At 36.9% G+C, this 25,263-nt stretch overlaps 1 protein-coding gene across 4 annotated transcripts in view; it reads right to left on the bottom strand.

The window, feature by feature from the left end:
• Positions 1-9,194: 9,194 nt before the first annotated feature.
• Positions 9,195-25,263, bottom strand: part of FOXN2 (forkhead box N2) — a 44,332-nt gene continuing 28,263 nt past the window's right edge. For all 4 annotated transcript variants that reach the window (XM_032215350.1, XM_032215349.1, XM_032215351.1 and 1 more), the window contains 4 exons: positions 24,008-24,132; positions 19,582-19,646; positions 18,463-18,531; positions 9,195-16,612 (listed from right to left, as the gene is read on the bottom strand). In XM_032215350.1, the coding sequence (XP_032071241.1) occupies positions 16,086-16,612; positions 18,463-18,531; positions 19,582-19,646; positions 24,008-24,132 (786 nt within the window). In that variant the 3' untranslated portion in view covers positions 9,195-16,085. The remainder of the gene's footprint in view (positions 16,613-18,462; positions 18,532-19,581; positions 19,647-24,007; positions 24,133-25,263) is intronic.

Raw genomic sequence — 25,263 nt, 5'->3', positions numbered from 1 at the left:
GGTGAAATATAAATGCTTGATAGTGAATCAAGTTTTCATTTTTCAATTTATCTTCAGTGATTCTGAAAATCTAATCAGTAACCCCAATCCTAGATTGATTCATTAGGGAGAATTATTTCATGTAGAAATATGGAAGCCCATAAGTACTACATAGAGTTATTGTATTTCACAAGCATAGAAATATGCTGTGATATAGCTCACAAATACACTGTAATTTAGTGATACTTAAAATTGAATGCTGCTTCTAAAGGGTGGTCACTGAAATTATTGCCTAACAGTCACAGCTTCTCAGATGGTATTCACAAAAACCCTTCACCTCCTTACATTACAATCCATGAAACCTTTGCCTTCAGTGTTGTGATTTTGTAATACATTTATTAAATATATGTAGTGAGATGCCCCATTTTGCACCTTAGTGCTTTCTATTGGTTAACTGGAAACAGGAATTTTGTGCTAAAGAACTCAAAAACAGTAACGTAAATTTAAATCCCATAAAGATGCGTTCAAAAGAAAACAATCCCCAGATAGTTATATGTATCTAAATAATGTCAGAACATTAAGACTCAACATGATATATGTATTTATCTGTTATAAAAAATTAATTAGTTCAGACTTACATAATTCAGCCATGAATTATTTGCTTGGCCTCCCAAGATTCTGAGACAGATTTTCTTAAAGTTTTAAAATTGAATATTTTTAAAAGTTTAGATTAATTGTCCTAGCAAATGTCCCTTATCAAGCAAAGTCTATTAATAAAGTAGTATACGTTATTTTGCAATCTAGCTCCTAGGTGCAGAATAGTATTGGAGTTAAGAGTTTAGGAAGTAAGTTATAGCTCAAGAATGCTTAAGCATTTTAATACAATATGTTAGTTAGTTCTTTAAAAGTTTTTAAAAGCTTGCTAGTAGTAGATATGATAGCACATCCAATTCTTGGGTGCATGTTGAAAATGTCTAAGAAGAGGATTATGGGAAAATGACAAGATAGCAAATATTAGTCAAGCACAAACCATGATTTGCTATTTGGAGTTAAATGAGGGGCAAGTGTGATGCTAAACTTTTTCTTAATCCTGATATATATATCAAAACCAGTTAAAAGCAATTTAAAAAAATAAAAAATGTAAAACAATATCACAAGGAGGAAAATATTGCATAAAATGTAGCCAACATGCTGGGTGCCTATTACCAGGGCAAGATTGCCAAGATTGAAATTGAAAAGAATACATTTTGAGGGCTTTCCGGAAATACATGGGGTTAAACTGCTGCTGCATATTTAAATCTTCCTGATTAAAAGTAGTTAATATTTACTGTATCCTTTTGGATGCATACTATAATTTTGTTATTTATTTTTGATACACTAGGGGGAGCTTTAATGCTGCATTTGGTTTGTAATTTCTGATTTACTTGAATAGGAGAGAAATACTGGTTTTTTTTGCTTAAAACTTTATATAATTTTAAATTATAAATTATTTGTAAATGAACAAAAAGCAAAACATAAGTCTTCTTGTTATAAAAGTATGTTTTGGGGTTTCTTAAAAAAACTTTGGTAATTATAATTGCCCTTGAAAATATTTAGTCCAGTCATGATGAATTTTTGAGGCTTAAGCATGTACTCTTCACAATTGTAGCAGAACATATCATGGCTGTTCCAATATTGGTGAGACATTTCTGCTGTCATTAATCATCCTATAGAAAGTCGATAATTGACTTAACTTGTTGTGTAAATTACATGTACTGTACATAGACAAATCTTGAAACAACAGCATCAAAATACATGGAAACTGATATTAATGAAATGAGTAGCATCTGTGCATGCAAACTGCTTTTGTAGCCTTTCCAAAAACCATCCAGTTCTATAAATGTTGTGTCCTGGGTGCATGGCTGGACATGCATGAACTACATAAAGCACAACACAGGCAAAAACTAGTAAACTTTGTATGTATGTTTGTTTGTTTGTTTGTTTGTTTGTATGTATGTATGTATGTATGTATGTAGTCCTCAAATTGTAGCCATTCGTTTGATGACTGTTTCAAGTTGCTGTGGCACTGGAATAAAGTGACTTACAACCATTTTTCATGCTTACAACCGTTGCAGCATCCTATGATCATGTGACCAAAATTTGTATACTTGCCATTGACATGTATTTATGATGGTTACAGTGTCCCAGCGGGGTCATGTGATCACCTTTTGCATTCTTCGGACCAGCAAAATCAATGGGGAATCCAGATTCACTTAACAACTATGTTACTAATTTAAAAACTCTAATGATTCATTTAAACGTGACAAGAAAGGTTAAAAAATGAGGCAACATTCACTTAACCACTGTCTTGTTTAGTAGTGAAAATGTTGGGTTTAATTGTGAGTCGAGGATTACCTGTATAACATGAAATTACAAAAACAGATTTCTATCAAACAGTAAATGATAGTTTAAACTACTGATTACTTTCATGATTACAGCCAAAAATCTGACCCAAATGTGTTTAGGAAGCAAAATCTTTGCTGCCCAGTGTTATCAGAGAATTATGATATCATTTCTTATGAAAAAAGGGCAAAGTATTATTGTTACATCCAGTGCCAGATGGGGCTAAACCTCTGCCCTGTGTCTCTATCATGCCACAGTTTATCCACATTCAGCCATATTGTTTTTCAGAATATATTATTTTCTACAGAAATCTAAATATATTTAATTGAATAGAATAAAAATCAGAATATTTTATGAAGACACACGTTCTAGATATTCAGGAGAGAGAATGATAACTCATCCTGAATTAATGAGAAATAGAGGTAAATGAAAGGTGAAAACATTTTTTCCAGTTTTTCGGGCATAAATAAAAGCTTAGAAGAAGTGAGACAGTAACAGGTGGAATGTGAAAATCCTGGACATTCATTGCATTACTCACAAAAACAATTTTCTTTTGTATATTTTAGTTCATATTATATCTGAAATTCTGCCTTTTAAAGTCATTCAACTACTACTACTTTTAAATTCACTCATATTTCTTTATTTAAATGCCACAGTTGATTAAGACTTGAAGGTTTCTGAATTAAAAATGAATGACCAAAAGGAAGGAAAATTTATATTAGGAACAGAAGTAAACAGAAGTAGAAAAATATAGACAGGCCATTTTTAACCAACAAAAGCAGAATCAAACACCCAGAATATTTTTTCCTAAAGTGAAAAAATATTACAGAATTCACTTCTGAACCTCTGTGTTCAATTGGATCAGAATTGCAGATTGAAAAGCAGGTTTAGCATAGGTATTCAAACAAATAAATACTTCAAGGGACAATTACCTTCCTCAGAATCAGAATTTATATATAAAGTAAACCAATATCTGGGTGTTTATTTACTTTGAATATCTGCAGAGTTTTCTGTTTTGCCCTCTTCAAAGGAAAGACATATATATCTTCTTGATATCAATGTAGAGTAAGCATATTGGTCATTTTATCACAACATAAAAACCCTAATCTCTCCCAGTCACTAGGCTTCCAGTTTGTGCCTGCAGCGCATGATAGTTGATCTATATTGTGAAGATCATTTTAGCAGTCTTCTCAGCCATTGCAAAGGAAGCTAGGAAGTTATCACTTCCTCTTTCACTTCCCTTTTCTTTGTTTTGCGAGCTGAAACAACAAGACATTTTATAACAGTCTACAAACAATTTCAGGACAGGAGTGAAATTCAGTAATACAATAGATTGTTCCACATCATTGGTCCTTATCATGGAAGCCACAGAAATAACTGTTGATGTTAGATGCATCATGTTGGGTCGGGAAGAACCTGTAAGAAGAGCCTTGGGGAAAAAAATCTGGAAACAGAAGACAGATTACAGAGGAGGCAATCTAGTAGGCAACTTGGACTCGGCTTTGTATACTGATGCAAGTTTATTTATATTTTTACAACATAGAAAGATTAACTTGTTCAATTATTAACACACAAGTTTTGTTTCAAACACTGCTTACATTCAGTTACAGCATGTTAAGATCTCTTAGTTCACTCTGCCCAAATGTGAAAAGAGCCTGTATTGAAATACTTTCATGTGAAATAAAACTGAGTTGGTTGGTTAGTGGGCTGAACCAGTTTGTAGAGCAGAAGTTGCAGTGATGGGATTCACTTATCTTCCCTACCGGTTTGCAAATGTGAGCACGCACTCAAGCTCACTTCGCTTGCACACACCATGTCTGCGCATGCACACCGCCTTCTGTGCATGCGCAGTGCTCATGCATTACGTCAGGGTGGGTGGGTGGAGCCTCCCGCAGCCGTCCCTACCAGTTCACTCAAACCGGAGAGAACTGGCTGAATACCACCTCTGAGAAGTGGTTTGAAAAATATTAAATAAACAAAACTCCAAACTATCCCAAATTTATGATTTTTTGCATCTGTGTTTTTATGTTTTATGTTTTCCTAGACTTGCAACTCCTGCTCAACGAACAGATGGCAGTCATGGCTAGGAGAGCCTTTGCACAACCTTATTTTGTGCACAAGTTGCACGCTCTCCTGGATCAGGAGGACCTGTATTCAAGTCATTCAAGCCTGGATCATCTCATGCCTGGACTACTGCAATGCATTATACATGGGGCTACCCTTGAAGAGCATTGAGAAGCTACAACTGGTGCAGAGTGAGGTGGCACAGACAATCTTTGGATCCCGTAGAATGGCCCACATTACACTGCTGTTCAGTGAGCTACACTAGCTGCTGGTTTGCTTCCAGGTGCAATTCAAGGTGTTGGTTAATTACCTATAAAATCCTGCATGGTCCAGATTATTTACGGAACTGCCTCATCCTGATAGGACGAGCCTGCAATCTGAGCTAAAATCCTACACCATGTGAAAACTGTACAACTTAAACATCAATAAAAAACGTTTCTACTGTTCAGATAGGTATATAAGAATTTCACAAGTGGCAGTTGGGCTGGGGTTGGGTACAGCCATTTTTGGAGAAAGAGTCATTGTGAGTCATCAAAGGCCATCAGCCAAAGCTGGAATCAGACCTCTGGATGCTGATGACACCAGGCTCTGAATTGCTGCTTTGTTTCTCTTATCATAGCAACTGTAGGACTGGATCACATGTGCTTTTCCTGTTGAAATTCTCACAAATCTATTAATGAGGCAATACTTTTTAGAGCTCTTCTGACCTGTCATGTTAGAGCTCTTCTGACCTCATTTTATTTTATAAAATGAGGCAGAATACTTTAGGTGGAAGAAGAGAAAATGAAAGAGAACAAAGATTATTGAATTTAAGAAATATGTATTAGGCTTTTGGCAACAGAGAATCAGTTTGGTGTAGTAGCTAAAATATCATGCCAGAAACCAAGAGACTGAGTTCTAATCCTGCCTTGGGCATGAAACCAGCTGGGTGATCTTGAGCCGGTCACTTTCTCTCAGCCCTAGGAACGAGACAATGGCAAACCACTCTTGAAAAACCTTGCCAAGGAATCTGCAGACTTGTCCAAGGAATCTGAGAATCAGACATAATTGATAAGAAGAAAAAAAATGAAGAAATACCAAAAACTGTAATACAAAGAACCAACAATAATTTTAATAAAAATTAGGAAGTAAAATATTATTTTAAAGAGATGCCTTGCTGATATCTGAGATGGACAGCTATATAAATTCAATCAATCAATAAAATTTAATATAAGATAGAAAATGTTCCCATCTCAACGCAGAGCATTCTACATACAAATTAATGTTACTAAATTCATTTTTCCACATTTTGCCATCAACTGTCAACATTATAATTCTGTGAATGCATCATTTAGTAGTACACATAAGAGTCTATAAAATAGGAATGATTTTAACCCTACTTGTTAATTATTTCTGATCATCTAAAGGGTGTCTGTTTACTGCATGTTCATCCAAAATGGTTGGAAGTGAATAACAGCATGTTAACTTGCCTGATATGCTCTAGATTCTAGCTTGCATAGAATATCATGTGCATGCTTGGAATAAAATGCTTAGAGCATGCTGGGCTTTGATTGTACTTATATCGGATTATCGAAACTGATTGATACTTTCTTTACTATTAGTTATGAATGCTGCATGTATCACACCTACAACCAAAGCTCTTAATTTAGCTTACACCTTTTTGGGATTACTAAAAAAGCATTAATTGAAAGCTTTGATTCACCAGCATCAGGATGGGCAGCAAGGTTAATATCTATGGGTACATCTGACCATATCAGATAGAAGGTGGCAACTTGTAATATGATAGCTAAAGAGCACAACTTAAAAGAAATGAAAGAGGAAAATAATATGCCATTTGTCTAGGAAACAAAGGGAAAAAAGAATTAAAGTGTTATGATCTTGTTATGTTGATTACAAAATGGAAGAAACCAAGAAAATTAGTTTCATTAACAAGCATTAGTGGCAGATAGCTTCACATTGAGCCAGAAGCAAATTTCCTGAGAACTTCTTCCAATATCCTCTGGCAGTAACTGTACTTAATGTCAAACCACTATGACTCATCATCACTGGTTGAAAATTCTGTGTATTTCAGTCTCAATACATCTAGAGAGTGCCCAGCTGCTTTAGAAGACAAAGAATTTTGTATGCAAGGATACATGAGATGGAGTGGGACTATGAAGCCCTATCTTGCCTTTTCATCAGCCTAATTGCTAGCATTTCTTAGTAGTATTTCTAATATTCTTCTCCCAACCCATGTATCTAAATTCTATATTTCTTTCTTTCTTTCTTTCTTTCTTTCTTTCTTTCTATCTATCTATCTATCTATCTATCTATCTATCTATCTATCTATCTATCTATCTATCTATCTATCTATCTATCTATCTATCTATCTATCTATCTTACTCTAGGTGAAATGAATCCTGGTTCTTCTAGAGTTAAATCTTTAAAATTAGGTCTTGCTGAAAGAAAGCTGGCTTGGTTTCCTAGCAACCACTGCATGGGATGCTACTGTCATTCACTGGATACTTCCCTGGAGAGTCAACCTTCTGCTCATACAAAACAGGTTATGATTGGGTAGAGATGACATCACACTATCTGACAAGAGATACAAATTGTTCCAAAGGCATCTCTGAACGCAATGACTTTCAAACTCATTCAATAAGAAATCTTTTTGTTTTAAATAGCTTTCCGTAATGCAATGATCTCTCTTCAAGTTTTGGACTACAGTTGCCTCAGGGTCGAAGAAAAGCTTCTGGATTCATAAAGCAAAATTTCTATAAAGATATCATTCCATCCTTGAGAGCCTTCTTTACTTTAGCTAATCTTAGCAAGAGAATCTGTAAAAAGAAAGGTTAGTGAATAGTTGTGACACAACTATTATTGGTTACATAAGAGAGGTACACATAGTGAAAGAATATTTTTCAGACATCCAATTTGTTTTCACCTTTCAGGACATTTTTGAATGATACAAGTCCTGTACAAATGTATGCTAAAGGGGGCAATGTATATGTAGACAAAGCCATACTTTACTCCTTAAACCAAGTTGTGTTTCATGAGATTATGGATTAAAATTATGTGAAACATAGACACAGACTCCTCTCTTGCAGGATATAAATATTTCCTCCCCCCCCCCCCCAAATTCTAAAACATCTTTTTTCCAATCCGGAAATTTTCCAGATGTGATGAATTTTATTTCCTACAGAAAAATGCTGCTGAATTATGGGAGTTAAAGTAGAACATAACTGCAAGGCACCAGATGGGGGAAGGCTCTTCTATAAGCTTCCATATTGTTTAGGATATCCATGAACCTATCTATAAACTACCTTTCTTCTCTTCTTTCTTAAGTGAATGCGACTTCACTTAAATTAACAGACATTGGTGGCAAGTTGATGTTGAGAAGCTAATGTATACAACTTAGTTTTCATAAAATGTACATGTAGCCAAGTAATTGGGATGGATGTTAAAGCCTTCTCCAGCATTGAGAGATGACTGACTTTTAATTATAGATTTGACAACGTGCATGAGGAGGTTGTTTAACTCTGGATTTCTCTAGTGTCCATCACAGGTTATAGCTGGGCACTCTCCTTTTGTGTGGATGTTGCAGTATTGATCACCAATATCTCCATTTATAAAGATCTCAAAGGAACGGGACTAGGAAAGCATATGGCTTAAGAACAGGGACATTACCACTGCATTACTAAAAACTTTAGGTGGCCATCATTGCCTTTAAACATGTATTTATCTTACTCATCTTTACTTCAGAAATTTGAAGTGCTAAATATAGATCTTAGTCCACCCATTCTAATTATCTTAGCAGCAAATTTGTAAAATAGGATAAGCAAAGTGTAAATTACTGACCCCAAATCACTTTGCAAGGTGGGTTGATTTGAACTTGTTTCCCAGTTCTAGACCAATACTCTAATCATTGCTCACTGCTTCCTGTGACTGCATACCGTAATCTGACACAGCCAGCTGAATTAACCATGTTAACAAATGTAATAAAAAACACTGAAGGCTTTTAGTATTAATCTAACTTTCCAAGGTTTCATCATTTTACTTCTCCTTCTGACAATCCTGTGTTCCTCCATGAGTAACAAAAGCAAGAAGCAGCACAAAACTTTGACTCTAATGGAATGAAATTTCACCATATTGCAGGAAAAAGTGAAGTGATCCCTTGAATGACAATTGAAACCATCAAGAAATCACCAGATGTTCTTCTAGCACCTGTCACCTTCAAACTGTCTTTCATATTATTGAAACAAGTTTTAGAGGGAAACACATTTCTTATATGAATGAAATTAAAACCATAACTTTTTGTGTCTGCATGCAAGTGAATAGTGGCTATTTAGTAACTGCAAGAACAGCAAATGACAAAAGTAAAAGGGCAAGAAGCACGCAACCAAGACTTACCTCCCATATGGGTGTCACACGGTGGCCAATATGCAAGATTTGGAAAGTCCGGTTCACTTCACCCATCTTAAAATTTTGGTAATGGGTTGGGGGTGGGTGGGCTTTGAGTCATTGTTGACTCCTGGCAACTGCTTTGAAAAGTCCCTGCCATTTTCTTGGCAAGATTTCAGAAGTGGTTTGACATTGGCTTTTTTTTTAGGAGAGAGATAATGACTGGCCCAAAGTCACCCAGCTCGGTCCCCCACCAGGAATTCACAGTCTCCTGGTTGCTAGCCTAGTACCCTAATCACCACACCAAATGGTGTTCCCTTTCTATGGAAAATATAAAGTATAAGTTTTGCTCTATTATCCAAAAGGCAAAGAAATCCATTACTCCAAAGTGTTATAAAACAAAGTTTATTTTGAAATACTTTATCATAATGAATTGCATCTCTTTGGTAAAAATAAACTCCATCAACATTTTAATTAATAGAGGTTAGCATACAAAAACATTTTTAAACCAGGTCAACTACTAAACGGGGCTCAAGGAATTTCAGGTTAGAAAGGGGTTAATCTACTGGCAGAGTTAGTCTCAGTCAACCCAAGAAGTTGCAGGGGCAGGTAGTGGGGAGAAACAGCTAATGTAGATTTTTTTTTAAAAAAAAAGAATTGCTTACTTTGATCTGAAAGCATTCTTACAATTTCCATTTTTAATAAATAATAGTTACAGTGAATTGGCAATTGTAAAAGATCTATCACTACAAGATGGCAATGTAATACTTTTAAATTATACACTTTAAGTCTGAAAAAAAAATACACTTCTAAAAACAAATCTTTTCTTGGCACTGGCAGTTAAACTGTAGAGAATGTGCTTTTTCAAATAAATGGCAGGTACAAGATTTTTTAAAAATACTCTATTCCTTTTTTTCAATAAATATTTTGACTACCCCTTCATTAGCATTGCAGGGTGTGCTTTGCTTTTACTGTCGTATTTGCTTTAGCCAAATAAAGAAGCTGCAAACTGTTCCAATTCAAAGTTGGGCTTTTCTAAGGAAGGCTGCCTGCACTTCTCACGGAAGCTATAATTTAGCTCCAGAATATGAAATGGAGAAAGATTTGCACAATACTGGCATCAGCTTCTACCTCAAGAACAGGTGGGTCTCCCGCAGAAAGCCCTCCATGCTAATTTTTAGGAGCTGAAGAGGATCAGATAATATTCCACCATCACCTCTTTTTCCCCTGAAGCTAAACTAATTTTCTGAAAGGAATTTACCATTTTTTAAAAAAACAAATTAAAGGTAAGATTACACTTTGCATCTGAAACAAAGCATGTCCATCATATCTACTTCTCCTTGACTATTATGTACACAATCACTGGCCAAGGGCCACAATCTGCATACACTTCCTCACAGGTAGTAGACAACATTATAGAATGCATCAATGCAGCCTGACCAAGAGCAAATGATTCCATGTTAATAGGGCACAGACTGGCTGGCCTAGGGATGTTCTCTGTGCAGCAAGTATATGTCACACATATCAGTTCCACACTATTAAATCATTGCAACCATCCTTAGCCTTTTGTTTCCTCCCAAGAGATATAGCTATGCTGACAAAGACTGCTACGAGTTTGTAGGACCAGCACAGCTAATCTAGCACATCCTGAGACGCATGCAATGGCCCTAAATTATCCTATTTCCCTTTCTTCTGAAATGTACAAAGCCATTAATATATCTGTAGCTGTCCCAAATTCCCAACATTGGTTCCTTGTTTTTAGAAGCTAATGCATCAGGAAGGATTCTAGGTTCCTAGTTTTCTATGTGCAAGAATTATTTCATGAAGCCAAACTTAAGAGTAGATAACTCTATTGCCCTTCTCTATTGAACATCCAGAGGGTGCAGATACATGCTCCATTCACATCACAGTTACTTCACAATAATAGATCTCTAACCTTGCTGTTCAGAACCCTGGCCATTCCCATTTGTTCTGGGCTGACCCTAGAGCGCACACATTTTAGAATGGAGAGAGATGCATAACTGCAATAAAAGCGTCCCAATTTACTAATCAAATTTTCTAGCACCATCTGGATGTGTTTCAGACATACCAGAGCTAAGTAACCTTAAGCAAAGAAAACGAGGACTTCTCTGCAAAGATATGAAAACACTTATTTCTCTTTGAAAATTAGAACAGTAAGTTCAGCGTGGATTTTGGCCATAGGAAGACACATATTTTTTGTGAATACGGCTAGTAAAGGCAAAATAATAATAATAATAATGCAGCTTTTCCCCATATCCACAAGAACTTGGATATGGCAGTTCCCTTCTTCATGGAATTTCCACAATGAATTTAGAGATGAATCGAATCTAACACATTACAACGTTGTTCTACCCATTCTAGAGAAAGTACATGTGTAAATCCCTGCTTTGAATCTCTTCAAAATGGGAGGAGGTGGGGCAAGATGTCATATTTTTGCATCTCAAAAAGCACCATGCATATAGTAAACAAGCATATAAGGAGGAAAAATCTAAACCTCTCTCCGATATGCTATTTGCTACCTGCATATATATTACTTCCCATTTATAGGCAGAAATTGTACAATCAGAGGACTTCCCAAAGTCATGTTATGTAAGGTAACTAAGATTGCCTGCATCTACAATCGTAGCTCTTTAAATCTGGACTTTCTGAAGCATCTGTTCTCACCAAATGCTTTTATTGCTCTGCCTTTGGACTTGAAGACCAATAGGGAAAGTGCTACCAATATTAATGATCACTATGCATTTTTCTATCATAGAGGTGACACTAGACTTTTTCGCAATGGGAGGACACTGAAAAACAATTGTGCACAAATCAACTTTTATCTGGAGAAAAGAGATTGCAAACAAGACTTTTAACAGGTCAAATGTAAGACGACAAACCTGAGCAAAGGAGCTCTTAGGGAAAGTAGCCTCAAGCATGAAAATCTGGCCAATATGTATTGAGAACTGAAGTCAACTTTTCTCAACTTTCAAGAGATAAGACCCAAAGAAACACATTTCTTTATAACCATATTACCTGCATTGCTATGGAAACAAATTTCACATCACGCAAGTTATTAAACACACATTTTGGACAAATGTTAAATGGGACATCTCTGCACAACATACAGGACTTAAAATGTGCCTCGACACTTAATATACAGGCTTGCTTATAAATTTGTGAGTGGTGACTTTATATTAAATCCCCATGCTGTAGGTGCTCTCTGGATCATGTATATAGTACAATATTCTTCACTTATCCACATGTTACCACATAGAAAACCCTATTTCATAGGAAGGATATATGATTAGAACCATTCAAAAGGTCAGATGATAATTTTGCTTACTATGAATTGATGTAAAAGTCTTCAACTCCTGTGATTTCTAAGGTGAGATTTTTGTGACTCAATTCTACCCAGTAACAACCTGATTACTGCACAATTATACAGTATTTTATTTTCTATTTATTGACTGCTTCTTTTAATTAACGTAGGTATCTTTTGGAAGAAAATACCATACTTCTCAAGCATACAAAGAGCCTTAAATAACCCTGACTGGCATGTTTGCAGGGCATTCTAGGCTTCCACATGCTCTATTTTACAAATGTAAAACCTAGTAACACTGTGAGTTATTTTTTGTAGTAGTCATACAAATGGAAGACCCTATTCAAAGAGGGGCAAATATTATTTGACAGCAAATAAAAACAATATACTGAAAGGAACTTTTAATCCATCGGTCTTTTTCCAATCAATTCTCAATCACCATGCTGTGTGGAACTCGCAATATTGATTAATGACATTTTTAAAAAAGAGATTGTTGTACAAAATCTATCAGACTTGGAAGTAGACCCCTACATTACTCCTTCCTTAGCAAAACCTAATCAGCAGGTATTTCAAAAGTGATTCTGGCAAGCAGGCAGTTTTTCACCAATCCATGAGAATTTCTGGATTGAAGAGCTGAAGCAGGCAATATACAGAATGAGCACCATTTGTGTTTAAACTTGACATCAAAGAAAGTTGTCTACAAACAGGTGAGCGTGCAAACATCCATGCATTAGATTTTTGTTTCTGTCTATAAAATAACAATGTGATTTACAAGGTTGACTCACTTATAGGTTGCTATCGTTTTAACAAAAAAAAAATTCTGAAATACTAAAAACTACATAATTTTCACAAACTTAAGGCCTACACCAGGAGAATCTCTGCTGATATTATTCTAATAGCACTGTCCTGGGTGTGCTGGGACTGCAAATCTCAAAATTTCCATTGTTCATGGTGCCTGGGAATTCTGTGACTTACAGTTACACTACAGCGGGATGTTGCCAAATTAAGGGAAGCTGTAACAGTAGCAGCATTCAACAAAGTAGGGCTGTGCGGTGCTTTGCATTCTAAGGCAAAAGAGCATATTGGAGCACAAGGGGTGTGAACACTACATCTCTCTGCTTTTTTTGCTAGCTCAAAATACCTGCCTGGTATTTGTGGCTGGGAAATCTCAGGAAATGATAAATGTGACTTAAGGGATTGTAGATAGGTGCTATGTGATTCTCCCCTTAAGCTCCAAAGGACCATTTTGCCTTTAAATCTAAAACCCTACACAAGCCTACAATAAACCTCAAGGGGGGATCGCTCCTTTTAGTTCTGGAGCTGTTATAATCAGTCCAGTTAGGATCACTGGAACCTGGCTAAGGCATTGAACTCCTACAGAACATTTAACAAAAATTACAGTGACAGAGTTTTTAGCAGATATAAAGAGACAGTATGCAAGAAAAGGCAGTGAAGTTAAGTCCCAGACATTTACATCTTTGACACTTTTGTCAAAGCAGCTCTATGTCATCAGTAGAAATGTAATGTACAACTCACAAGAATGCAAAATGCAGAGAGGTAATAGGCAGATTTGCTTAAAGGGCCACTAGTGGACTCTCTTCCCTTCATTCTCAAAAGCATGGAAAATGTGCAGATGAAATGCCATTTGTCAAGCTGCTTTCCAAACAAGTTATACTTTGATCATTATGCAACATGCACAGGACACAACAGCCCCAGCCTGTAGCATGCAAACAATTCTTCCACAAGTGACCACTGAAAAGTAATGTAATTGCATTAATAGACTGCAGCCAAAGATGGCTGTGCCGGCTTGGAGATTCCTATTTTTCTGAGTTAAGCTCATTGTTTCCAGTGCTGTTTGTTCCAACCAGAGACGCTTGCCACATGACTCCAAACTCATCAATATGGCTGACGGTAACAACAAAAAGATATCTGGATAGTTTGGCCCTGTACTTCAGACTAACTATCCCACAGGCAAATGTCTTCTCTTATGGCCCCCAGAATTGAGAAGATGCAGAACTGTTTCTGAATAAATGCCTAGGAGAGACAGAAATCCACAATTTTAGAAGTCCACATCTGGATACATTTCCAGATTTTGAATTCCCCAGTACAGTGCACAAGGTAATTCTCATATTACATGGCCCACGCATTGTATATATTATGTTCTGTGCAACTGTCACGCTATATCTGGACTTATCTAAGAGTTCAACAAGGGAGATTATATTATTGCTGAAATAATAAGATATAAAACATAAACAAAATCCATCCCATCTCCAAGAAAAATGGAGGCTGCCAGAAGTGGACAGTATCTATCTCTAAGCTTCCTCTGTTGTTTCCAGGAATGCTGGGTTAAATCAAAGCAAAACTGAAAGCTGCAGGGTAGGCTAGGAAGTAGTCTGTTAGAAAGCTGACACTGAAAGCCCTTGTTCTCACACAGGTGATACACAGCTGAACTATACTGCTGCAAAAAAGAAGAAGAATCTCTCATGATCATCCCATTATAATTTTTAAAAGCTTTACTCATAAAGAATCAGGGAGAAGTTTAGTCTAGAATTGTTCAGCCAACAGTGACTTTTCAAAGCACTTATTTCTGTTGCATATGGAATATCATTCCATTATGGTCTGCGAGGTGATGTGCTAGAGCCCCCAAAACAACTCTTAGCTTATGAAGAACTAGTCAAGTATCAACTACCTTAACCTAAAGAAAATTAAAGATCTCTGTGCAATGGTCATTTGCAATTGAGCAGTTACTCTTTTGCACATAATTTAGATATCAAGACAGAAAGAAGAGCCTCGGATTTGCAAACAGATGTAGACATCATTGATCCAATATATATTAATTACAATTAACACAAACACAAGAGAAAGAACCAGCCCCTTACCTTGTGTTAAAAATAGGAAGAAAATTCTAATTACCCATTCAAGATCCCACTCTCAAAAATAGGAAGATTCACATGTTGTATCTCTCCCCTACCCATCAATTTTATAATTGCAAACACCAGTCAACCTGCAACTGATTATCATGGCAGTTTTATACCATTCATGTAATCACAGAACCTTGGCTTTAAGTTGAGGAAATCAGTTAACAATGGAAGCTAAAGCTGAAGGCTATAAACACATGTCTTTATGTGTCTTGCTCTGCATTCTATATCGTTTAAAAAATGAAGACACTGTAGACTCCATAAGCAGTGAAAAATGGGGACATTACCTGCTTAGTTGCCCAATTTCAGATAGGCCTCTACACCTTTAGGACTACCAGATTCATGCATACTGAGCACCAACTGGGAATTAGACATATATATGTGTTGTTTGCTTAATTTTTATCGACCATTCTGAGGGCTAAGAATCCTATAATTTACGCCTATTTTGCATAAATGAAATATACTTCATTCATTCAGTATCTAATCCTCACAACTAGAACGACAGAGATTTTTCCTTAACATGATCAAACTCTTTGCATCTAGCCTCTTATTCTAAAGTACAACATACAAAAATCTGATAGGCCTAGAAACTGAAGAGGCATATTGGGAAATGGCAAGCAATTGTCTTCTCCACAATATACACGTTTTTAAAGAATCCCTTGTGTAAAGGACAATTCATTCCTCCAATTATCTATTAGACCCTACATGTCACACCTTTAGCACACAATGACCCAGCCAATGATATCCATGTGAATCAATCATTCCAATGATAACAATGAATATTCCATTTCATTACAATTATTGAGACTTCCTCATCCGTTTCACACAATTTCCATTGGCCCTTCAACGCACAAATTAATTGCTCTTATAATTAAAAATAAAAATAAAATTGTATAAATGGCAAAATTATAATCTGCAAAAATTAAGAACAAACAAAAAGTCCTTTTATGGCTTTGATCTCCCTTGCAAAGGGTAAAAGGAGGAATATTGCCAGCCTAAAAAATAAAACATGTATTTAGATATAGATAGATCAATTATATTCACACTGTGTTGTCATTTTTTTTCCTTCTCTTCTGGGCGTGGCTCTTTGCAGTACTTATTAATGAGCCGAGACAAGTGCTGATCCCAGCAAGATGAAGAAGTGACCCAGCCGCCTCTTTGAGTTCATCATCAATTTCTTGGCAGAGTTCCTCCAGGACCTTCTGATGAGGCTGGGCCTCATCTGTGATACTGACACATGGCTGTGAGGTATAACCACTGTCTGCCAGCGAATCATCATCATCTTCGTTGTCATCTGTGTCCACTTCACTCTGAAACCCTTCACTGCCATCACTCCCTGTCCGGGTGGCCTCTGAGACAAATTTGTATACATCATCGACAGAGGACAGGGAAGACATGCTAGAGAGCGATGCGCAACGCTGTGCAGCCACACTGCTGGCACTGTAATTGTGATCCTCCTTGGGGTCAATGTTAGGGACTGCTGGATCACTCTCTTCCTGGGTGTGGTTATGGAATGTGCTACCATATTTCCTTTTCTTGGATAGCTTGAGGGATGGTGGCTTTTCACCTAAGGCGGGGGGGGAAAGAAAAATCTTCTGAAAACTCAAGGGAGACAATGAGTCCAATAAACATGCTTCCACGTTTAAAGCATCAGGAAGGGATTAAATTAAAACCCAGCTCAAGAATAGGAATGAGATCCTTTCTTTCATTGTGTTTATTTCTTAGCTGAAATTTAAGATAATTCATTTCTGGAATATTTTCATTATGTAAATCAACAAACTATTCAAGGGTACTGAATCAGGTACTGAACCCAGCTGTTCCTCCTCTTCCTCATCAGGCACCTCCAGACCTGGGGGCTGTTGACTCTCCATCTGAAGGTTGACAGACACCCCATGCTCCGCCTCTGTATCTCTCTCTCTCTCTGTTTCTCTCTCTCTGCCAGTTTCATTTCTTCTTCCCCCTTGGACCTCCCAGGTGGCCTTGATGCTGACCTGACTCCTACACCTCCTCCTCCTCCTCCTCCTCCTCTGATTCAGTTGCTGGAAGGCCCCAACAGAAATTTTACATCACTCTTCCAATTAATAGATTGCATGGAAATACTGTAAAACTTTATTGGCAATGTAAATGAATCTCTTGCAGATATTCTGAAATATAGGTAATCATCAACTTACAACCACAGCTAGCCACTGGAATTTCTGTCGTTAAGTCATTGCAGCAATAAGTCAAGTTGGATCTGACTTTATGACAATTTTTATGGTGGTCATTAAGCAAATCAGTTTCCCAATAGGTGTTTATTGCCAGAAATTGGCAACATTTTGCAAACCAGGGGAATAGGAAAGTGCAACCATTTGTAAATGTGAGCCAGTTGCCAAGCACTTGAATTGCATTTATATGATCATAAGGTGGTGCAATAGCCATAAATGTGAGTGCAGATTGTAACTCATTTTTCCCCAAGGTCGTTGTAACTTTGAACCATTGTTAAACAAATGGTAAGTTGAGGACTACCTATAAAACTAAAGAGTGCATGAAATTATACCATAGGCCATGTTGCCCACACCTGCAACAGAGGCATCTAATCCAGCATTCCGATTCCCAGAGAGCAACCCGATGCCTTGGGGTTACTAACAATAAGGGCAATAGCTATCTATGCCAATACTGCCTTCAATTGAAATTTGGAGACCTACTACCTCCACAAGCATGCTGTTAACATAGCAGTTCTCCATGAATGTTTCTAACACCCCTCTGAAATTATCAAAGGTAATGGACTTTGCATACCTCGTAGCTCCTAAATCCATAAAGTAATACAACTATGTGAGAAGGGCTTTCCGTTTCCAGGAATCTCCTGCCTATTACTTTCAGTAGATGATCCTGAGTTCTGAGTTATGAAAGAAGGAAAGGAGGGAAAAGAAAACACTTCTTCCGCTACCAGGAAAACATCAAAGCTGTAACTGGTGTAACAAAAAGTGATTTAAATCTTTCTCCATTCCCTTGTTTAGAAAATGCTACATGACTTTCATCCTGTTTCCTTTAAACAATCCCAGAATTGTTTTAGTTGTCCTTTTCACATGATTTTGGTTGATTTCAAGGTCAGGGTCACACATGGGCGAAATTACTAGCGCTCTAAGTAATCTCAGAAGTTGAAAAAAAAAACATGACAAGGTGTTTTTGGAAAAGAGAAAAAAACTTCTCTGTAGTTGCCAAGAAAGCTTCATGGATATGTCTATAATAGGAGTTAAAGAAAACTTGAGGGAAACTTTTCATCGTTAAACTTTTCCGGGCCCATAGCAACTCTAAAATGTGGCCTTATCTATCAAACTGTCATTTGCTTAAGCTCAGACATAGTTTTAAAAAATTATAATTAAAATAAAATTTAAAAAACAATATTCTTTGAAAAGAAGTCAGATTTATCTTACTTACAATCTAAAATGTCTTGTTCAATGGAAGTATTCAAGAGCATCATGGCAGTAGCAGCATCGATATCTGAATCTAAAAATCAGAAAAGGAAAAAAGCACCCCATCTTAATTAACCTCAATTAAGTTTGACCTGGAACAGTATGATTATCACAGAATAACCAGTCGGAATTCATTCCTAGAAATTTCAGTCGGAAACAATTATTCAAAGAACAAGACTCTTAGAGCTTTGACTAGGTAATATTTATCAGAAAATGATTAATAAAACCAAAACCTCAGCAATTAAACTGCTGTCAATGAAAAATCCCTATATCAAAATTGGCTAACCTTTTTGTCCTCACATTTCGAAAGTGCATGTGCCTCCATGCTCATGCGTGCGCCCATACCCATGTGCGTGTGACCCCCGCATTTCCCCCTGTCCCCATACATGTGCACATGACACCTCCCCTGCGCATGCATCTCCCACATGCGCCCCACCCCCCGCACATCCATGGCAGAGACCCAAAAATCAGCTGGCTAGCAGGAGGCCTGCACGCATGCGAAGTGGAGCTGAGCTGGGGCGATGGCTCACGTGTCCGCAGAGAGGGCTCCATGTGCCACCTATGGCACATGATCCATAGGTGCACCATCATGGCCCTATATAGAACATTTAAAATGGCCGTTCTAGGTTTTTTTCCCATGCTTTTTCACTGCAAAGGCCAATTTCATATCAAGGTTTCCATCTGTTGATTGCTTTTTTTAACTGTGTACAGACATCTTCTCACTGCAGGATGTTATTCTCACGCAGTGATCTAAGGCAACAAAAACTAGCCATACTTCTGAAGCAACCCAGGCAAATAATACAGGCAAACCACTATTGAAACTTCAAACGAAAGTTTCCTCTTAGTTTTCCCATTTGCTACCTGTACAAATGCTGTGACCAAAATCTTGCTTTGAAACTAGGAACAAGTTTTGAGTTCAAATTCTTCCTTCTCCTCATGTGATCAAATTTCCCTTATATCAATAAAGTGCAGTTCTAGTCAGATTTATGGAATCTGTGTCCTATCTGCCTACCTTGATGGACCGATCGATTCTGACTTTTTGACAAAGGATAGGTAAAGGGGCAACAGAAAAAAAAATGCTTACCTTTGATAGATCGTCCCTGACACTGTTTCCGAACTGAGGTTAAATAGCAAGGAGATGATGAACCACTGGAAGAGAGGAAAAAGAATCTCAAAATTCAGCGTCTATGCTACGGAAGACAAAATTAACATGAACCAATCGTATTTTCTTTTATGCATTAGCTATTATGATTTCAATACGCGTAATTAAATCTACATAACAAACACCAGCCTTTTGCTGCATCTTGTCCCAGGCTTTATTCCACATCACACATTACTGTCTGACACAAAGCTTGAAACTGTTGTCCAGAAGTAAATGAAATTTTCTAATGCTGAAAGGAGAGTACAGATTGTCCTCGACTTACGACCACAATTGAGCCAAAAATTGTTAAGTGATTTTTCTCCATTTTATAACTTTTCTTGCAGGGTGGATTTGATTTAAATCACTTGTAAAAAGGCTTGATTTAAATCAACTTGATTTAAATCATAATTTTTAAAGAGCAACTGTCATCTCTGTCCTGCAGTGGCTCCTCCTCTGATCTGTCGTTGACTCATTTGACCGTCCCAATATTGGAGAATATACAGCCTCATGCTACATAACTAAGCTCCATTTCATGCTGAATAAACTAAATTATGAATGTATCTTAAATAGAAAACTATTTTTAGATAGAATTTTACTTGAAAAGCATTTTATTAAAATAAATTTGATAAAAATAAAAAAATTCAATTTAATTTTTTTTTTAAATCACTTAAAAAAAAGAATCGATTTTTATCCACCCTGTTTTTTTGCCACAATTGTTACGTGAATCAGTGCAGGTATTAAGTTAGTAACACAGTTGTTGAGTGAATCAAGTTTCCCCATTCATTTTGCATGTCGGAAGGTTGCAAAATGTGATCACTTGACCTGGGATACTGCAACCATCATAAATATGCATCAGTTGCCAAAAATCCGTTGTTAAAAATCTCTTCGTACGTTTAAAGGGGGAGGATATTTTTGTATTCTGAAACAATTTTCCTAAAGAAATTTCTACTACAGGGTGTCCTCAATTTACTACTACAATTGAGCTGAAATTTCCTGTTTCTAAGTGAGACAGTTGTTAAGTGGGTTTTGCACATTTTACAACCTTTCTTGCAACAGCTGTTAAGTGAAGCACTGCAATTGTGAAGTTAGTAAAAGGGTTGTTAAGTGAATCTGGCTTCCCCATTGACTTTGCTTGTCAGAAGGTCACAAAAGGTGATCACTTGACCCCAGGACACTGCAACCATCATAAATCCGAGTCAGTTGCTAAGCATCTGAATTTTGATCACATGACCATGGGGATGCTGCAGTGTGAAAAAAGTTATAAATAACTTTTCTCAGTGCTGTTGTAACTTCAAACGGTTACTAAATGAACTGTTGTAAATCAAGGATTACCTCTTCATCAAGTCTATTTTGGGAAAAGGGTCTAGGAACAGCTTGTCCTTCCTGCAGTGATGCACTTATCTCAGGACAGGCCATACTTTAAGATGCCTGTGTAATTTTCAAACGCTTTCTAATCTATAAAGCATACTTACATCTAATCAATGGGAAAGTTCTTGGTTTGATATTCAATTCGCTTGTATTGAAAAAAAAACTGTTATCACCAGAAGCATTGTGATATCACTAAGAAAACTGGGCCTACACCTTCAAGCTATTACATGCTAATTTATGCTCCTGAAGACTAAGAAGGGAGTATACCTGAACTATAATATAATATAATAGACTCCTTAGAGCAAACCTGGACATTTTATGGTCCATGGGCCACATGTGGTCCTTTGGCTGTTCCTGCCTGGCCCACATAAGGTTAATTGGAAATTAGAAATCAAATGTAAGTAAATGTATGCCATGTATGCAATACAACTGCATTGCTTTTATTTTGAAGACAACTGATTATTTTTTTCAATTTACTATAAGAATATGTCTGCGGGCCTACACACAATCACAGCTGTATTAGTTCCACTCTTCACAACAGTCCCAGTTTTTCATGTGGCCCCTTGGAAAAATTAATTGCCCTCTCCTGCTTTTGAGCAATGAGGAAACAAAAGCCAAGTGATGGGTTTTGTAAAAAGTTGTTAACTCTCCAGCTTTAGCTCTTATGTACTTTATTCAATTTAATTTAGTAGCTCTGTTTTACAACATTTCAAATATCTTCTTCAGAATTTAATGGCTAGTGGACAATTATCACTGAAACATTTTTTTTGTAGAAAGCCTATGTTATGGACAACTTTCCATAGACCTCTTTTTTTTTTTAATCTTTAAGCCTCAGGCAATTTCCTAAATGTATTAACACAGGAGTTCATTTCTTTGGTTATGAACCACTTTGCTTATGGATAAGAAGCATCCATTGGTGAACAGGTCCAGAATTAACAACATGAGGCAACTTGATTTTCTTCCAGCCTTCTTTCATTCTAGCACTTCCCAAAGGCTGGCACTATCTTTGGAAAGTTAGGGCAGGGTTCATCTGAGCCCTTCAAGTCTATACTGACCAGGCTAAGTTGTTGCTCACTCCAGGAGTTCAATTCTGAGCGGCTCAAGCTTGACTCAGCCTTCCATCCTTCTGAGGTTGGTAAAATGAAGACCCAAATTGTTGGGGGCAATATGTTGACTCTGTAAACTGCTTAGAAAGGGCTGTAAAGCACTGTGAAGCAGTATATAAGTGTAAGTACTATTGCTATTCTTTTAATGGACCTAGGACTCTTTCAAATAGTCTTCTGCAAGTTTTTCTAAACTGCTTTTTGAATTACTCATTTCACTTCCTAATTGGCCCATTTTTATACCAGCTTATTTTTTTATCTATTGCTTTCATATATTTTACTATACTAAGTCTGTTACTGTGTTTCAATATTCCTGCAGCCACCTTAAAAATTACATTGATAGCAAAATAAAAGTATCAAGTGTGGTATTAATTTTTAAACAACATTCTATATTTAAAGGCTGAGGGACCTATTTTCAAGGCTAGATATGGCACAAAACAAAGAATGCAATATATGGCAATCTAATATTGTAATAAATATGCGCTTATTGTGATATTCAAGTTGGAAAACAGAAAAAACTCTAACATAAAGTGATATTGTTGTTAGTTGAGAAGTCATGTCTGACCCATCACGATCTCTTGGACAACGTTCCTCCAGGCCTTCCTGTCCTCTACCATCCTCTGGAGTCCATTTAAGCTCACGCTTACTGCTTCGGTGACTCCATCCAGCCACCTCATTTTCTTTCGTCCCCTTCTTCTTTTGCCCTCAATCTTTCCCAGCATTAGGCTCTTCTCCAGTGAGTCCTTCCTTCTCATTAGGTGGCCAAAGTATTTGAGTTTCATCTTCAGGATCTGGCCTTCTAAAGAGCAGTCAGAGTTGATCTCCTCTAGGACTGACCAGTTTGATCACCCTGCAGGAGTCTTCTCCAGCACCATAGTTCAAAGGCCTCAATTCTTTGGTGCTCAGCCTTTCTTATGGTCCAACTTTCACAGCCATAAATTGCAACTGCTAAAAAACTGGTAAAAGTGATGTACCAGAGATTTTATTTTTGTGCCTACCTTAATGTACAATGCTCCTAAGAACAGAAAACAAAATTCATGCATCTTTTTTCCCAATTATTGCTAGGCATGAATATAAGTCTGAATTTCAATTTCACAGACCTGTGCTTCCAAAAAAAATCATCTCATCCTTAATACTTCCTCAGAAATGTCAGTTTTTAGATTTTTTTTTCTTTAAAAGGTCTTATGCACTAGTGTCTATTTTTAAACTGTATTTTCTTCTAATTTTTTTATTCAGTTGTAATTTCATGTGAAAATGAGCTTTTCTCTCTCAGAGTATTGCCACACTACAAGACACCATGGCCTTGCAAGGAGCGGCAAAGCCTCTTTGTGCTTGTAGGTAATTGGTACACCCCAGGGGTAGAAAATAGAAAATATCTGAGAAATGTGGAATTAGTTCATAGTATGCAAACCTGGGCCGTTAATGGTCTCAACATATTAAGCAAGAAGCTTCATTACCTGGCTTACATAGGTACTCCTAAACATCTTTCAGATATCACAAACAATTACGTTCTTTTTTTTAATCCTAGTATCAAGATCCCAATAACTATGATAAGAGGCAGGCTATTGAGATGAAAAAATAAAACTGCCTTGTTCAGTGCTGGTCTCCTGTATTCTGTGACTGAGACATGCTTTTTTTTTTTTGGCAGGGGGGAGCACACTCAATGCATTTGGGGAATGGAGGGACTCTGGACATGGAAAGCATTTCTGCCTACAAAACATGGGATCTGCCATTGAATATGAGCTGTTCCCCAACTTTCATAAAGCAAAAAAAATTATATAGAAAAACAGCTTTCCACCACAGCGTTGTCAAAATACAAACTGCCCCGTCTTCTTTAGTAATATTATCTGGAAAACCTTTTATTCCAAGGTTGTATTGCTTGAAAAAAGAAATCCTACCTTAGTGGTGATGCTGGTGGGGTATAAAATGCAAACGCAGAGGGGAATGGCTGCTTCTTCAGAGCCTGTACAAGGTTTGGTTTATATTCTGGATCCACACACCACAATGAACCTTTTCCGTTCACCTAGGAAACAACCATGCATTAGCAGTGATTACAGGCAGTTTCAATAGGAACATCAGATCTAAAAGTGTGTTACACTCCACAGGTGCTTGAATAAAACACAATGTATCACTATTTTTATGTCTAAAGATCTTAAGATGAATGTAAACACAGCTGGAGGCACACCTCTCTGAATAAGCATGGTCAACGGATCATTACAGCACCATTACTGCAATCCTACCACTTTGGCACTGTATTCATCACTGGTAACAGTGGCAGAAGACCTCATGAGGGAACTGCCATCCCTACAGCCCTGTGCCTCTCCAGAAGATTGACTGATCTCAGAAATGTGATGGGAAAAGAAGGGGCTTGCAACGTTCCTCACCAAGTGCTTTTCTTTTCCTCATGGCAGCACTGGGGTCATATTTATGAACAAATATACACTTAAACCTTTTAAATCTAATGTTCAACTACTTGGAAAGTTTGGATATTTTTTGCCACTATCAAACTTCAAAAAGAAACCTTCTTTTCTTAAAAACAATAGATATCTTGCGGGCCAAGCTTCTCCAACCTGTAACTACATTTTCATAAGACATTAAAAATGAAGCATTACATATGTATCAGATTTTTGTCTTGCTTTTCATTCTGGAGACCAAGATAGCATATTGTCAGCCCCACTAGGCAGACCAGACCAGGAATTCAACTCCACATGAAGGCTAAATTGATTTCATTTAGATCGGCTACAGTAATGAAATTCTGAAAGTTTGATTGTGCTGCACCTCCCCTTCCTCCATCTTCAGTGAATTAAACAGGTTTCTGTCCGAGCTGCTTCCAAACTCTTTGTTCTAGACTTCATCCCCTTTTGATTTGGCAATACTTCCTGCAAGACCATCTGACTGACTGATTGACAGGTTTAGCAATTTGCTTTTCAATACTTGATATTTGAAACATGTCAAATTACTTGTATTGATTTACTGAAGTAAATAGTTCCTCTAAAATATCCCTTTCTTTTCATAAAAAAGACCAACTGACACCATTTATTTTAAAAAAAAATCAAACTTCATATTAAACAACTGCTGTGACAACAAAGTTTGAAAGCTACCTTTGTTTTCTTAGAACCACCATTCATAATTCTTACTCAAACTATGAGAAATA

This window comes from Thamnophis elegans, chromosome 4, assembly GCF_009769535.1.
Source record: "Thamnophis elegans isolate rThaEle1 chromosome 4, rThaEle1.pri, whole genome shotgun sequence".
NCBI classification, from domain to species: Eukaryota; Metazoa; Chordata; class Lepidosauria; order Squamata; family Colubridae; genus Thamnophis; species Thamnophis elegans.
The sequence above is the reverse complement of the archived record's forward strand: the minus strand, read 5'-3'. Positions and strand labels throughout refer to the sequence as shown.